The 17,917-nt window shown below is 35.7% G+C and overlaps 2 protein-coding genes and 1 long non-coding RNA gene across 3 annotated transcripts in view; 1 reads left to right on the top strand and 2 right to left on the bottom strand.

Moving 5' to 3' along the window:
• LOC134753348 (uncharacterized) overlaps positions 1–2,569 on the bottom strand; it is an 11,223-nt gene extending 8,654 nt beyond the window's left edge. The window contains exons 1-3 of the long non-coding RNA XR_010128819.1: positions 2,342–2,569; positions 2,010–2,216; positions 550–684 (exon numbers count right to left, since the gene is read on the bottom strand). This is a non-coding gene — a long non-coding RNA (uncharacterized LOC134753348). The remainder of the gene's footprint in view (positions 1–549; positions 685–2,009; positions 2,217–2,341) is intronic.
• Positions 2,570–7,927: 5,358 nt separating this feature from the next.
• On the top strand, positions 7,928–9,493 carry LOC134753335 (DNA-directed RNA polymerase I subunit RPA49-like). Its single transcript, XM_063689199.1, has one exon. The coding sequence runs from the start codon at positions 8,025–8,027 to the stop codon at positions 9,111–9,113; it is 1,089 nt and encodes a 362-aa protein (XP_063545269.1). The 5' UTR covers positions 7,928–8,024; the 3' UTR covers positions 9,114–9,493.
• A 2,403-nt stretch (positions 9,494–11,896) lies between these two features.
• On the bottom strand, positions 11,897–17,624 carry LOC134753322 (PR domain zinc finger protein 5-like). Its single transcript, XM_063689181.1, has 2 exons — positions 17,426–17,624; positions 11,897–15,386 (listed from the first exon to the last, which is right to left on the bottom strand). Exon 2 carries the CDS (start codon positions 15,260–15,262, stop codon positions 12,989–12,991), a length of 2,274 nt encoding a protein of 757 aa, XP_063545251.1. The 5' UTR covers positions 15,263–15,386; positions 17,426–17,624; the 3' UTR covers positions 11,897–12,988.
• Positions 17,625–17,917: the final 293 nt, after the last annotated feature.

Here is a 17,917-nt window from a genome sequence, read left to right as displayed (position 1 = left end):
ATCGCAATGACATAAACAGTCACTACCCACATATTTGGGGGCTAATTTGATAAATATTGTGCCTTTTAGGGTGCGACTCTGTACGTCCGCTGTCACGTCGCTAAAGATCCTTTATCTCGAGAAGTCGTGGAGGTATAGAGTAGAAATCAAAACTATATACCTAAGTATAACTCAGGTCTACAGTCCCTTGAAGCTGGGACAAAATCAAACTTCTAAGTTGACGTAAATAAAACCGGCCAAGTGCGAGTCGGACTCGCGCACGAAGGGTTCCATACCATTACGGAAAAAAACAGCAAAAAAATCACGTTTGTTGTATGGGAGCCCCATTTAAATATTTATATTATTCTGTTTTTAGTATTTGTTGTTATAGCGGCAACAGAAATACATCATCTGTGAAAATTTCAACTGTCTAGCTATCACGGTTCATGAGATACAGCCTGGTGACAGACAGACAGACGGACGGACAGACGGACAGCGGAGTCTTAGTAATACCCTTTGGGTACGGAACCCTAAAAAAAGGATACCTATGGCGGAAGGATCGTGAATTACCTGGCGCAGAAGCAGCAGAATGAAAGGTGGGCTGAATGTCAGTTACAGGAGCAACATCTTGAAAGGTGGATGTTGTGGTGGATTCTCATGTTGTCGGCTATGCTCGTAGCGCGTAGCTCGCGCTGGTAGAGTCATCTGCAGAAAAAAGTGACCCCCCCCCCTGAATGGCATTGCTGACTTTACACAAGGCATATAATATGCAAAATTGTTGCATAAGTTCAGTTCCAAGTTTTAATGTCATTCGCATTCACTTTTGACGACCTGTCTGGCCTAGTAGGTAGTGACCCTGCCTATGAAGCCGATGGTCCCGTCCCGGGTTCTAAACCGGTAGGTAACGGCATTCTTTCGTGTGATGAGCTCGGACATTTGTTGCTGAGTCATGGGTGTTTTATATGTATTTAAGTATTTATATAAAAGTTTATATGTTATATATATCGTCGTCGTCTACCTACTAGGCCAGACAGGTCGGGTCCGCCTAAAGCAAAGGGGGCGCAATATAAGGACCAAAAGTGAAAATTATACAGGAATCATAAAACACTTAGAAAAATTTCATTCGAAACGCTAAAATAAGCATGTTTTGTAGAAAAAACTTTTTCTCTAAAATCAAAAATGGCCGAGATATTGGACCTGAAAGTTGAGCCGATTTTTAGGACATAGAAAAAGTTCGATGGGTGTTGTTGTCATTATGACCCCTATTTTTTATGATGCTATCGTATAGAAGACGCTAAAATAAGCATGTTTTATAGAAAAAACTTTTTCTCTAAAATCAAAAATGACCGAGATAATAGACTTCAAAATTGGCAAAGGGGGTGCAAAAAAAGACTTAAGAATTTTTTTAGTAGGTACAATAACATGTCTGTTCTGGTCTGATCGCGATCATCGCGGTCAACCTAACACACTCCTCCTCGCTTCGCTCGTCGTCGCACCTATCTTGTCTCTGTTACTTAAATTTACTATTCCAAACATGCTTATTTTAGCGTCTTCTATACGATAGTATCATAAAAAATAGGGGTCATAATGACAACAACACCCATCGAACTTTTTCTGTCCTAAAAATCGGCTCAACTTTCAGGTCCAATATCTCGGCCATTTTTGATTTTAGAGAAAAAGTTTTTTCTACAAAACTTGCTTATTTTAGCGTCTTCTATACGATAGCATCATAAAAAATAGGTGTCATAATAACACCAACCCCATCAAAAATTTTCTAAGTCCTGCGCCCCCTTTGCTTTAGTCCAACCCGTAAATTGCATGCAAGTTCTTGCTAGTCTAAACCTCGCTTAATAATGTCCTATATTATTTATTTATTATTATTAGATTTATTAAATTTAACTGCTATTTTTTGGTACAACTTTAGCACAATCAGTATAGTGATTTAAGCTTGAAAACAGTCAATCAGGCATACTGTGGCGGTTATAAAATGTTATTATTGTGTTTTTACGTTATACATAATAGAAACTTACCAAGTAGACATAGGGTCGGTACTGCTATAGCATTTAATCGCTTAAAGCGATTCCTATGTTCTTCGGTAAAATGAAGATCGCAAATCCTCTTTTTCTTATAAAATTCATAATCTGATGGGGTGCCCAACTTGCCCCCAATAAGCTGAACCCAAACTTTAAATCGATCAGGGTGTTTGTTTGGATTTGGAAAAACGTGCAGCACCGCACCTGAAATAAGTTATTTTTTTAAATAAATTCAAATGGTGTAACATCTGCGTGACCATTTTAACATCTCGAATCGCAGTAACAACAGAAAATGTCTAGTAGTAGTAATTCTAGACAAAATAATTTACCTTTCTTCGAACATCCAAATGCACAACAATGCGGCATTGTAAACTTAGTCAAGCATAAGGACGCTGATAAGCAATTGTGTTATCCCACATTCAATTTGCAAAAAATGCCCACTCAAAAATTGACACCAATTGACGCTTAAAGTTGACACTATGTTGACACCTTTATTACATTGACATATTATTGCTTATCAAGTTATCAGCATCCATTATCAGTGGCCATTTCCCAAATGTAATAGAAATAAAATATTTTAAACGGCTGAAATATAAAAAGAGGAGCACGAAACAAAATTGTTTTCTTCTTTTCTTGATGGACTTGAGGGCGGTGTTGCCCGTAGCCAATGTCACGTAAAAGGGTAGGAACAAAATAAATGCTGTTCGGTGGTTGTTGTAGTTGTCTCGTAAAACCGATAGCTGGATTTTACGAGAAGCACGTGGACTACCGGCCGTTGACTCCAAAATGGTGGTTAAACAAGCTTTGAGATTAATTCTCCATTCACTGCACACTACCACATTAGATTATTGTATAATAAAGCTATCGATATTACACTTTAAACAATATTAATGAGCAAAAAAACAAAGGAATTAATCACGAGGCTACTATCAAGATGGCGTTCGAACCGGAAGTCACAAAATTGTTTTACTTTTAAGTCAATAACAGATACAGTGTTGCCAACATGGGTGCGGGGATGCCACATAAAAAAAATCAGTTCCGAGTTAAGTAATAAAGATGACGCTATTTTTTCGAATAAATGGCTCTCTAAGGGACTGTCCCCCCCCTGAATAGACCTGTACCGCTGGCTATATTTTGACCCCTAGGTTATAAAAATATTAAAGTCAATTCTGTTTTCGCTTATGAATACTTTGTTAAGATGTAAATCTTACATTTTGTTTTGTGTCATATTAGACCTGTACCAATAACTTCTGAGGTTATAAGAATATTAATGTTGCTTATTTTTTATATATAGTTTCCAGACCATATACTAAACCTAAAAATAATATTTTGTGTCATCCTAGGTATTTGCTTAGGTAGAAATTTAGGTATTTCTTTTTTCAATCAGCATTCTGTAAAAAAAATATTAGAGACGAAATTCTTTGTTTCCCTGTAAAGGCAAAGTGGCTTCCGACGTACACACGCATTTTGTGTCATTTTCATCCACGGGTATAATGGCATTTAATAAATACCTAATATTGATCCTAAAACGCCTAAAAAAATATTAGAGTCGGTAAGTGAACTGTTGTACTTTACAGAACATTGTTATATGTTATTCAAACAAATCTGTGTCAAATTCATCCACCGCTTTTATTTAAAAAAAATTTTTTTCTAATTAACACCCTGTATCTGCCACAAAAAAAAATTCATATTATTAAGTTTACGTCTACAATATTATAATACCACATTGAGACATCATTCATAATTTGGGTCATTTTGATCCACGGTTTTTTTACTATCTGGCAAAATAAAACTCAATTGAGCAAGAAGGGCGTGTGCGGGGAAGGGTACCTACGCGGGTGGGGTGCTTATTATACTTGCCGCAATATCAGCTGGCGACTGAGATCTTAATACTATCTCCTTTACCCTAGTTAAGACCAACCAAGAGTGAAAGAGATGGCATTATGAGCTGTCTTGCCACTTAGTTTTGCGATACAGTGTATTTATTTCATTCGGAGGCATAATTACATTGTCTTATCAATCTTACCGTAGTAGGTATATAAATATAATTAAAAATAAACTGTAGGCTGCACTCCTCATACTGACCAACATTTGTGACGTTCCTAATCAAAAGGTACCACTTTCTCTGACAGGTTATTTGTATAAAGATATAATCAAATTTCGTCTTTATGGTAAACGACAAAGTGGTACCTACCTTTTGATTGAGAATGTCACATCAGCGACTTAAAAATTACTTTTGTTTCGATTTTTAGTAGACTTTTTAAGTTTATTTTAAGACGCAATTTATTGTGATTTTTGTTATGTTTAAGCGTGGCAAGCAACATTAATTACAATGATGATGATGTTCATTAAATACAATATTTTTTCATACTATACTGAACTGTCACCCTATACATGAGAATGAACAGCGCCCTCTTGACAATGATCATATATTACTGGTCAGGCTTTAATATGTGTCATAATTTAGTAAAGTCCCCTTTGTGGATTCTAAGTTTCCGAGTTACAGCAGTTTAGTGAAAGCATTTTTTTTTTAAATATAAATTAAGGGTTGAATAAAGAGAAAAGAAAATTTGATTATTTTTGCGCTACGACGCACGGTTTAGGAGATACAGCCCTATAGTTTTTTTTTTTCTTTTTTTCTTTTTTACATTGTGTTTTTTATATATTACTTTGGGGTTTCATAAAGGGGAACGAAAATTTAATTATTTTTGCGCTACGACGCATGGTTTAGGAGATCAAGCCCTATAAAAAAAAATCTCTTTTTTTTTGCGTTTTTTTGTATAAATTAATGGTTACATAAAGGGGACCGAAAAGTTGATTATTTTTGCGCTACGACGCACGGTTTAGGAGATACAGCCCTATATAGATTTTTTTCTTTTTCTTTTTTACGTTTTTAAATCTTAATTAAGGGCTTCTTAAGGGGAACGAAAATTTGATTATTTTTCGCTACAATGCACGGTTTATTGTTGTTTTTTTTTTCTTTTTTTTTGTCATTGCGCTTTTTGGGGTTTGGGGTTTCATAAAAGGGAACGAAAATTTTATTATTTTTGCGTTACGACGCACGGTTTAGGAGATACAGCCCTATAAAGTTTTTTTGTTATTTTTTTTTTTTGCGTTTTTAAATCTTAATTAGGGGCTTCTTAAAGGGGAACGGATATTGATTATTTTTGCGCTACGATGCACGGTTTAGGAGATACAGCCCTATAAAGTTTTTTTGTTATTATTTTTTTCTTTTTTTTTCTTGTGTTTTTGTATATTATTTTAGGGCTTCATAAAGGGGAACGAAAATTTTATTATTTTTGCGCTACGACGCATGGTTTAGGAGATACAGCCCTATAAAGATTTTTTTTTTTAAATTTTGCGTTTTTTTTTAATATAAATTATGGGTTGCATAAAGGGGAACGAAAATTTTATTGTTTTTGCGGTACCACGCACGGTTTAGGAGATACAGCTCTATAAAGTTTTTTTTCCTGGTTTTTTTTTTGTTTTTTTATTTAAAGTATTAATTACGGGTTTCTTAAAGGGGTTTTTTAAATTATTTTTGCGCTACGACGCATGGTTTAAGAGATACAGCCCTATAAAGTTTTTTTTTTTTTTTTCTTTTTTACATTGTGTTTTTTGTATATTACTTTGGGGTTTCATAAAGGGGAACGAAAATTTGATTATTTTTGTGCTACGATGCACGGTTTAGGAGATGCAGCCCTATAAAGATTTTTTTTTTGTTTTTTTTTCATTGTGTTTTTTGTATATTACTTTGGGGTTCCGTATAGTGGAACGAAAATTTTGTTATTTTTACGCACGGTTTAGGAGATATAGCTCTATAAAGATTGTTTCCTGTTTTTTTTTATGTTTTTTTTTTTAAGTATTAATAAAGGGTTTCTTAAAGGGGAACGAAAAATTGATTATTTTTGCGCTACGATGCACGATTTAGGAGATGCAGCCCTATAAAGTTTTTTTTTTGTTTTTTTTTTCATTGTGTTTTTTGTATATTAGTTTGGGGTTCCATAAAGGGGAACGAAAATTTGATTATTTTTGCGCTACGACGGTTTAGGAGATACAGCCCTATAAAGTTTTTTTTTGTTTTTTTTATTGCGTTTTTTTTACATATAAATTAATGGTTACATAAACGGGACCGAAACGTTTATTTTTGCGCTACGACGCACGGTTTAGGAGATACAGCCCTATAAAGATTTTTTCCTCTTTTTTTCTTTTTTGCGTTTTTAAATCTTAATTAGGGGCTTCTTAAAGGGGAGCGAAAATTTGATTATTTTTGCGCTACGATGCACGATTTAGGAGATACAGCTAATACAGCCCTATAAAGATTTTGTTTCTTTTTTTTCATTGTATTTTTCATGTATTACTTTTGGGTTACATAAAGGGGAACGAAAATTTTATTATTTTTGCGCTACGACGCATGATTTAGGAGATACAGTCCTATATTTTTTTTACAATGCATGTGCTCGAAAAGTGCGTTTCCTACGGAGCCATATCGTGCGGAAAGTACTGCTTTTCCGCACTAGTGCTTTTTGTTTTCAATTTTTTTTTTACAGTACATATGGTGCTACTTTCTCGCACTAATGCGGAAAAGAGCACTTACCGTGCATATGTCGAAAGTTTAAAGGGCCATATGTACTGTAAAACGTACGATACACGTGCGAATAGGTAATTCGCAACTCGTGTCGATTTAAAACACTCCTTTTAATAATTAAACTTATTTGCCATATGTTTTTTTATTTACTCGCACAATGCATAGTAAAACATTGTATGATACACGTGCGTAAAGATGATTTCCGCACTTGTTGCATAAATAGCAATTTTTTTATCAAAGAATGAAAGAAAGTCACGGTATTAATAACCAAATTTTACTTTAGTGGTACCTTTTCCCTATCACTGTCACAAATGTATGTGGCGTTCACGTAAACGCGATATTTTTAAGATTTCCCTGCGCAATGTTGCCAGCTCGCTTGCAAATCAAACATGTACTTACAGTTCTTTTGCATAATGGTGACATTGTACAATATCTATAAGTTTTAAATAGGTAAAAGATAATTCGACGCATTCTTTGCTTGCTTGTTGCTTGTTGTTGTGTTGTTTGCGTAACTTCTTTGAATAAGTTGCGTTAATTTGGCGCACAGGCGAAGTAAACATGCGTTGCGTACGGCAAGGTCACGCCGCGGCCCCACCCTGCACGGCCTCCGTTGCCCATTCAGACCGCCCGCTAGCTTCGTTTGAACGCAAATAATATTTTTGTAATATTTGTTTATGCAGTGGATGCAAGTGACACAAATTCATACATCTTATTTATCCCGCATTTCAAATTAATAAGATGTAAACTCTAATATCTTTAATATTCTTTTGTAACGGTGACAGCCTGTTACAACAAAATCATCAAATATCTTATGAAGCTATGCCTTAATAAGACACAAAATCATTTAATGGACCTATTTAAACGATTAAATTCGACCTAAGTAATTTTTTTTAACTCTAATTTTTTTTGTGTCATTTAGAATATTATGACATAGTATCAGATTGCAGTGGACGTAATTGACACAAATTATGTTTTCACACTAAAAACACTATCCTAAATGCAACACAGTTACATGTTTTCTCTCGAATATTTTTTTCTCCAAAATAATTCAAAATAAAAAATAATTACCACAAAATAACAAATTACTAGAAAAGCAAATTATATATATGACACAAAACAAAATGTAAGATTTACATCTTAACAAAGTATTCATAAGCGAAAACAGAATTGACTTTAATATTTTTATAACCTAGGGGTCAAAATATAGCCAGCGGTACAGGTCTATTTGACAAACTATACTAGCTCCGTGTGCAAATACTTGATAATATCCGTTTGTTTCTGAACGTACCTTTGTTTTTTGCCACATTTGACAGCACTGTGACAGATAGGTTGTTTATAAGTTTTATAACCTAAAAGTTAAAATTGCACGTGAAACCAAAACGTTGTGTTGTAATTTTAAGCAGTGCTGGTGGGTCGCTTAAACAATGACGGAATTAACAATAGATTCGGTTTCTACGAAGGGGCCGATCTATCCAATGTTAATAAACTTTCAAAACGGTTACCCGAACGAAGACTTCGAAAGTAAATGCTCAATCATACAAGAGAATGGTACTAAAACGATAGCTACTGAGCTTGATGAGCTTGTTTACTATGGTAAAGAGGAAAACGAAGATTTGGGTAAGACCCTGATACTAGCAAGAGACAGGAAAACCGGTAAAGTACGCCTTATAGAGGTGGGCTGCGCTGAGCTCATACCATATCGTAAAGTCGACTTGAATGCATCGCAACAGGAAACCAGCAGGTTAGAGCTGAGTAGGAAGTTCGGATCTAAAAAACAAAAGAAGCAAATGGAACAGCGGGAGAAATTAAAAGTGAATGTACAAACTGTTACAAAACAAATGGAAAATGTAACTGCGAATATTACTGTTGACCAACTAGACCTATCTAAGTATAATAAGAACGATTCTGAAGATTTCTACGTACCACCTATAGACAGAGACGCTACTAAAGTTGAAGATGTATATCCTGTAGAGAAAATTATGTCTGAAGAAGAATATGAGAATATTTACACAGAATTAAAGCAAGAAAAGTATGAAGAATATTACCATCCGTATATAAAGGCATTAGTTAAAGGGCGGACGTTGTCTCACGAGTTAACGGTGCTGGCAGTTTACACTAGTGAGCTGCTGAAATTTATACAGGTCGGTTGCATGGAAATAAAAAAGAAAAACTTTAGAATATGCAATTTTTCAAACACATTAAATAACGTTGCATTGAAAAACTTTACGGAATTTACTAATGCTTCAAATAAGGTGAGAACTAGACCGACACACATGAAAGATAAGCTCACATGTCACATAATGGTATTTGTGTTGATATTACATAATTTTAAGGTTGAACTTGAGCCTTTATGCGCAGCGGTAAAGATGTCGCCTAGGACTCAGCCTTGCATCAATAAGATCCGTCTTATCGGAGCATACATGGTACATACCGAAGGGGGTAAGATGGTGCAATTGAAATTGCCCTTAGCTCCAAAAACTTCTTTCATAAGAAGGAAAAGTACAAAGTTTTAATTATTTGATAAACTAATCCACATTTTTATACCCCAACGCAAAAAGAGGGGTGATACATGTTTGATGCCAATGTCTGTCTGTGGCATCATAGCTCTCATATGGATGGACCGATTTTGACGCGGTTTTTTTACGTGAAAGCACAGAATAAATAATACTACTAGTACAGAGGTTCACTTCCTAACAAAACGCGTCTATTACGACAGATATGACCGCTAGGTGGCGCAAGCGCGAGCAGGCGTCCGTTCCGTAGCAGTGCGCGGCAACTATGGCTAGACACCAAAATTGGTGTGGGCCGCATGTACTTGTAGCGCCGCGACGAAATCGCGGAGTGAGCCACGCCTGGTGACAGCGGGTTTTCTTGCTTCTTAGCTATGTTTGATTTTCCAAACTTATGTAAGGCATTTTTGTGCATAAGGATTTATTCTTATTTTTTTAAATGTAATATTTGGCCTTGGGTGTATACACAGACAATCAGACCCAGTGGACAAATATGTTGTAATGTACACCCTTGTTAATATAGGAATAAATCAAAATGCTGGTGCATGTGTATTAGTGTATTACTTTTTTAAGGAGATATGAAATCAAATGAAATATTTTGTTTACATTGTTTTATTTTTCTTACATATTTGTTTAAACTCCGATCACCTGATTTTAAAATAACATGAACATTTAAGAGTCCCCGGCAAGCTCGGCCGAATTTCACCCTTCCATACAAACGGAGTTTTGTTCTCATTTTAAAACGACATGTTTGATTGTAATGGAACTTTGCACTTACAATGACATGAGGTCAATGAGGTATATCTAGGCCTGTAATTAGTTTATATAGGTCCAGTTTATAAAAAAAACATAATAAAGCGAAAACAAGTTTGGTATGAACAATGAGGATATAATAAGATAGAGCGGTACTGTCATAGTAAATTTTGTAACCGCTGTAAATTCACTGCCATCTATCGACATAGTTTAAAACTAAAAATGAAGATTTATAAAAATACGTTAAAATGTATTTAAATATGGATAAATGATTTTTTTATTTGCATTAATTATTTTTATATGATTTTGACCCATGTTCTTTCACTGATATGCGTTAAAATTATAAATAACAAACGAAACCGTCAACGCCCTCTATACGAGAGTAGGCCAAAACTAGTGGCGCCCTCTGATCGAGAATCAAATTTTCGTTATTTTCGAGGCACGTTTTTTCCTTAGACTGTATCCATCTATTACGGAGTTATATCTATCTTTGGTATGAAGAACTTAGATTCGCTGTATTTTTTTAACTATGGTATCTGAAGCTACATAAACTAATTACAGACATAGATATACCTTATCCTACTGTAAATACAAAGTTTCAGAACAAACTAGCTAGTCGTTTTAGAATGAGAGCGGAACTACGTTTGTATGGAGAACCGAGTTTGCTGGGGACCCTTTGTCTGGTACTAATTTTTGTTGCTAGAAAGTGTAATACGAAGAAATTAGACGAGTAGCAGTAATAACATACAAAACTTCTACTCACTACCAGCACCGCCGTGGCGGGGTGGCCTAGGGGTTCATGGCGTTAGCCGCGATAGCTAAAGACGCCGGTTCGAATCCGGCCTTCACCACTGGAGGGCTTTGTCACTTTTTCTTTAATATATGACATCTATTACAGTTTCTACTCACTATTTTCTTTGTATTACAATCAGTCGCCATCAGATATCGGAGCGGCCAAGTTGTCACCAATCTGACGACCGGTCTGGTCTAGTGGATAGTAACCCTGCCTATGAAGCCGATGGTCCTGGGTTCAAATCCCGGTACAGGCATTTATTTGTGTGATGAGCACAAATATTTGTTCCCGAGTCATGGACGTTTTCTAGGTATTTAAGTATTTGTATATTATATATATATCGTTGTCTGAGTCCACAACACAAGCCTTCTTGAGCTTACCGTGGGACAATTTGTGTAAGGATGTCCCTATAATATAAAAAAAAACTGTACCCGCGCTCCAAAGCCTGTTCAGATATTTGTGAGCACCTTACTCTTAGCCGCTCCAATATCTGATGGCGACTGTACCAGACATAGATATATGTTACGTAAATGTGCATGCCAATGAGGGCTACCGCGTTTAATTTCGCCGCTAGGGGCGCTAGTGTACATGTAGGTCTAAAAATGTCAAATGCATAGAAGTTTGGGGGTTTCAAGTTTTTTTATCTGAAATTTTTACTCCTTATTCATAATTGTGGTAAATCTTTGTCTATCTTTGATTAATCATGGTAACCAATAGTTATAGCTCAATAAAGGTTAGTGGTTTAAAAAAAGTGCCAACTAAAATATATGCAAAATTAAACGGATTGAAAAAATGGCACATTTAGACGTTTAAATACCTTTGTGTATATTAGAACGTATTGATTTTATAAAAATAATAGAAGAATTTTGAGATCTGTTTTTCTGGACCTACATCTACAGTGGCGCCAACTGGTAAGCCCAAAAACGGTAGCCATCATTACCAAGTTTCATATAATAGGGTTGGCACCTGCCAAAGGTTTGTATAAATGGCGCCAGCATAGGTTTTAGCTGTCTCTAGTTTTGTTCCATGAGATTTGGCCTAAGGGCCATAAAATGGGGTTGGCAACTGTCAAAGGTTTGCAGAGATGGCGCCATCATAGCTTGCCCCTTTTTCTATGAGATTTGGCTTAAAGGGCTGGCATCCAGGGCATTAAAAAAACAAAAATTCGACACAATTCTAGGGATTGACAGGGCAAGCTATGCTGGCGCCATCTGCTAATTGTTTCGACCGGCCAACCCCATTCCAATAAAAACAAGAATGACATTACGTTACTATTCGTAGGATTGACAGGTAAAACCTATGCTGGTGCCATCTGTAAAATACTTCCACCGGTCAACCCCATTGTATAAGAGCGGCGGGTTCGTGCGACTCTTAAAATCGGTAGGGTTATTAGCGCCCACGGTGTCTGATGTTTGTATATCTATAGACGTAATTGTACCTGCCTTCTTAAATACTACACATACAAAATTATAATACTTATGGTACCCTAATACTTACTTACATTTTACAAAGACGTGTAAATAATAAAGACTTCTAAGAAAAAAAGGATCTGCATAAAAAAGGGACGCCGCATTACGTGAGATACGATAGAGATATAACCATATCACTTCTACGTATCGCCGTATCGCTCGACAGTTACTAAATTCAGGAAGGTGTTAAAAACTCTTAAACATTCAGAAAACCCTCGATCTTCTATCGCAAAGAAAGCGGGTTTATGTAGACTTTACAACTTACATGACTTTATTCTTAACTCGTCTCTGATTGTAAGATGAAAATGAGAATATATGAAATTAAAAATATGAAATGTAAACAAAAATATGTTGATCTTACATATATTCCAACTTAATTTATGTAATATGATTACTATAATTATTGCCTTAAGTAACTAGGTTTTTGAGATACAGTCAATATAACTTTGTTACATATTTTTATGCAATGTTGGTTTATGTAAGCATAAAAATTCTTACCTCTACTCAAATAAAATAATTTTTTTTTAATTTAATTCAGACAAAAGTCCATAGAACAATAAGGTAGAAATAAGAGTTAAAATTAAAATACAATAAAATAAAAAAACCGGCCAATTGCGAGTCGGACTCGCGCACCGAGGGTTCCGTACTTTTTAGTATTTGTTGTTATAGCGGCAACAGAAATAAATCATCTGTGAAAATTTCAACTGTATAGCTATCACGGTTCATGAGATACAGCCTGGTGACAGACAGACCGACGGACAGCGGAGTCTTAGTAATAGGGTCCCGTTTTTCCCCTTTGGGTACGGAATCCTAAAAATTAAACTTGGTTGCGTTTGCCCTGATTATAATAATGTATTTTATATTCATGGCGACATAGGTTCAGTCTTTACAATATCTTCTACCTCCATAGGCTCTTCCTTTATATTTATATCTCCTGTAGTGCTCTCTGCTTCCACCGACTCCACCCGAGCACTATTAGACGCCTCGTCGCTCATCACCGCAGTACACAACTCACTTAAAATCATCTTACCCTTACATGCGGCCATATTAGTCGTCTTATGCCTCTGTATAGAATATTCCAAGCAGTTATAAGATGATGAACAGCTCTCGCACTTAAAAACAATAGAATCTTTCAAATGCTTAAGTTTCTGATATATATCTAAGTAAAAATCGTTGTTGAAATTCTGTATACATTCCTCACATTCTATATTGAACATGCGTTTCTTAGAGCCATATGTTGCTAGTTCTTCTGCATCAAAATCGTTATGGAACTTCTTAATATGCCGCTTTAAAGTTTTTCGTGTACTGAAATCCTTCATACATAATATGCAGCAGGGTAAAATCTTTTGCGTTACGTTCGGTATTACGTGAAATATTTCTTTGTGTTGTTCAAATTTTTCCTGTCCCGCGAAGACTAGGTTACATGGTTCGCATTTGAAGATCTGGTCTTTAGCTAAGTGTTTCGTCTGGAGATGGATTGATAACGCTTCATTGGAACTGAAGGATACAGAGCAACGATCGCAGGGGTATGTGTTCATGTTGAAGGAGTGAAGTAGCTTGAGATGAATCTTACAGGATTTTGCGGATTCGAAGCGCCTGTAACAGATATGACACTGCGGGAATACTGTAGAATTGGGATGCTTAGTCCGAACATGCTTTCTGAGGCTCCGTTTCTCTTTAAAAAGCGTCTCACATTCGATGCATTTGTAGCGCTGCATGCCTAAATGTGTATACTCAATGTGGCGACGAATATTCCTTTTAGATTTAAATTGTTTCTCACAATAGTCACATTTGGACCAGGAGTCATTGTTGTGTACAATTTTGATGTGGGATGCCAAATAATATTTGTTATTACAGATTTTTCCACATAATCCGCAAGCTACAACTTCATCAGTAGTATGTTTGAGTTTCATATGGTGCTTTAAAGAGCGGTCACTGTAATACATCCTATCGCAGTGAGGACATTTAAAACCAGCCTCAGTATCTTCCGGGTTGGTAGAAGACACATCATTGTCAGCTATTTGGGCTTGGGGATGAAAAATCCTGATATGAAACTCTAGACTTGAGATATCTGTAAATAATTTGTCGCAATAGTTGCAGTTGTTTACATTAGGCGGTGGCAGGCAAACCTTTTTGTGCTCAAACATGGTTTCTTTGCTGTAAAACTTTGAGAAGCAAACATTACAGGTTGATAGCGAATATTCTCTATCATGACTGGTTCTCATGTGGTCTTTAAGTTCATAGACAGAGTTAAACACACTATTACAATTCTCGCAATTATAAAAGCTTTCTTTCTCACTCTTCCCCATCTGTTTTAGCAAGGAATTTCTGCAGTACTCATAGAACAGTTTAAAAGCATGATCAGATTTGACATGCCGGCGTAAAGTAGGTTCGTCTTCAAAAAATTGTTCGCAATATTCGCAATTGAATTCTTGAAGCTGCACTTTAAAGTCATAGTTATAATAATCTGCAGTGTCTTGTTCCATGTTATAGTCCCCTTTATATTCCTGGTCTGTATTATGCCTGGTTCTGGCGTGCCGACGCAAGCTTTGATTCGATGTGTAAACTTTAGGGCACAGCGTACATCTGAACTCGCCTTTTTCTCCATGATACATTTCTATATGTCGCTTCAGATTTCTATTATTTGTGTAAACTTTTTCACATAGATGACATTTGATAATTCCTTTTAAAATGTTATGAGTTGCCTGTATGTGAGCTAAGAGGGAGTGTTTGCCTTTAAAGGATCTTTTGCAGTAGTCACAGGTTGGGTATTGAACATCGGGGTTATGTAACTGGTTAACATGTCTCTTTAAGTTCCTTTCCGTTGTGAATGTCTTGCCACAAGTGGGGCACTGTATCTGAGGCCCGATGCCTTGGAGGTGAACGGTGACCATGTGTGAGACAACATTTTGTTTTCTAGTGAAGATTCGTCCGCAGATGTCGCATTCGGGGTAAGGCTGTAGGAAGCGATTGTGTCCTCGGCTGAAGTGGAGCTGGAGGCCGGCCGGGCTTCCGAACCTCGTGTCGCAGATCTCGCAGTAGCATGTGGAGTTAACGTGGCAGTTCTCTATATGTGTTTCAAGGTTGTATTTTCTGGTGAAGGTACGGGTGCAGTAATCGCAGACATATTCTGCCATTTTAAAAGTTTTACCATTAAAGTAGCTGCCTTTTGTCTTTCATGTATAAGCACATTGTTTTATTAGTAATCAGTCTTGGTTGCAGTGATGAACATGATGTTGCAATGTTTCTTACAAGGTACATCTGAAAATTATAATATGTCTTATACAATAGTATTTGCATAATTATATCAAAATGTAACAACATAGCATTTTGGATATCCCACTCCCACTCCCACCCCGACAGTGATCTATAAGGCTACTTTTAATGATTTATAATTAATGAGGGCTATCGTTTTTTTGCTCACCAGTTGGCGCCTCTGTTGATGGTGGTCCAAAAGACTATAGAACAGCTGTCAGTCATTGAAGTGACAAATGACATTTGACATTTCGAACTATGGAAAAGACCACCATCTACACTAGCGCCCCTAGCGGCGAATTCATACGCGATAGCCCTCATTGCTTACAACAATGTAGTCACTCATCAAACTTTTTTTATGGATGGACATTCAGTGTGTTATATTATACACCCCAAATCTTTAATATTACTTTATATTCCTATACAGTAGGACCTAGCTAATTCAGATGGGCAAAACAACTGGCTATTGACAAATTACCAGGGTTTCTGAAGATTATCATCTGCAAAAAATTTATGCTAATACTTTCACACATCACATCACAAGTTAAATTACTTATTGTATCTAATTTATGTTTTAGCATATTATTTCGATAAACAACTGATAATATAATGCTAATGGCATTAAGCATTAAAAAATGAGCATGTCATTTTGAAGACACTCTTAATTGTGGAACATTTTTTGAGTATTAAAGTAGTTTTCTTCAGTCAAAGACAACATTACAGCGATCACCAGATCTTTGAGGGTTCACATAAGTGATAAGTGACTTAAGTGAGGCCCATATAACAGTATGGCTAGTATGTTTCACATATCCTCCTGCTGGGCAGTGCATAAGAAATTATATACAAATTCTATAACTTTGTGGTTTATTATTACATTGTGTTGTGTTGCATAATTAGATATCTTATAGTGGAGAGAAATGCAATATCAAATTACAAAGTGAATTGATGAAGGAAATAAGGACATTCTCAAATTAAGACATAAAACAATAAAAATAATCAATAAAAAAGAAAACAAGTGCGAGTTGGACACGCATTCCAAGGGTTCCGTACATTACACAATTTAAACAATGTATTTTTTATATGAAACATATCGGATCAAAAACTAAGTAACTAAGTCCGACTCACGCTTGACTGATAATCTATAGGTAAAGAACAATTTTGTGTATTTTTTTCAAAATTTTAGACCCAGTAGTTTCGGAGATAAAGGGGGGAATGGTCATTTTTGCCTATTTTCTTGAATAACTTCTAAACTATTATCCTAAAATTATAAAAAATATATATTTGAGATTCTCACAATGAGCTCTTTTATTTGATATGTAACATGATATAGTTTGAAAAACTTATTTTTTTAATTTTCTCATTTATCCCCCAAAAGTGGCCCCATGTTTAAAATTCACTTGTGTTGTGTTTGTCTTTGGTTCACAAAATTACATATACTAAATTTCAACTTAATTGGTCCAGTAGTTTCGGAGAAAATAGGCTGTGACAGACAGACAGACAGACGCACGAGTGATCCTATAAAGGTTCCGTTTTTTCCTTTTGAGGTACGAACCCTAAAAATTACGAAATTCATTACGAATTATTTTTTATGTGTTCAAAACGCGCAAGCTTTAAGATGTATGTTGCAAAAAAAGGTTGTACATTTTACTAAGGATGTGTCTGATCTCAAGAAATATTAAAAGTTTATATTAAATTATAAAGCGAGGTTTAGACTAGCAAGAACTTGCTTGCAATTTACGTTACATTGCTGACTACTAAGGTAAACTGCATTCAAAAGTTTGATCAGATACCGCAATGTAATGAAAATTGCATGCAAGTTCTTGCTAGTCTAAACCTCGCTTTAAAGTATATTTTCAAGTACCAAACATTCTAATTACAAAGACGAGCCACAATTACAAGGACGAGTATAAGTTACAAGAGAGTTGATTATTGAACAGTCTTTGTGGTCACCTACGTAACAGCTCCATATTATCTTGCTTCGGTGAAAACCTTCCTGATTTCACGATAGTGTAAAGTATATTAGTTAACATAATATATAAACTTACTGAATGTAACATTTATAATCCGTTTGGGTAACTTCTATTGTCCCTTTCAAAGTAGAATATACATTTAAAACAGAAATACAGATGGCTGTATTGTAACGGGAGCAGATCACACGCATAAATACGCGCTTTGGTCAGCTTATATTAATCAGTTTTGGGTATAAAGTATAAATATCAGAAATATCTGTAAAATAAAATCCACTAGAACCTAATCTCGACTCCAACGGTGACGTCGGTGACAGCTAGCCTAGCCTAGCCATTAGCCAAGCTTAGTGATGTACCCAAAGAATCCAAAGATTTGCCAAAGACACAAAGCAAAGGTATGTTCCAAACGATCGGATATTTCAAACACGGGATTTTTAACAAGATTTTAAGTATAGTTGGTCAAACCAAATTGTCAGTAAATAAGAACAAAAAAAAACTATACTCATCCTTTTCTTTTGGGTGCTAGTACTAGTGTAAGACAAAGATAGTAATCATAATCATTTATTGCAC

This window comes from Cydia strobilella, chromosome 26 (genome assembly GCF_947568885.1).
Source record: "Cydia strobilella chromosome 26, ilCydStro3.1, whole genome shotgun sequence".
Lineage (NCBI taxonomy): Eukaryota > Metazoa > Arthropoda > Insecta > Lepidoptera > Tortricidae > Cydia > Cydia strobilella.
This window is presented reverse-complemented; position numbering and strand designations above follow the sequence as displayed.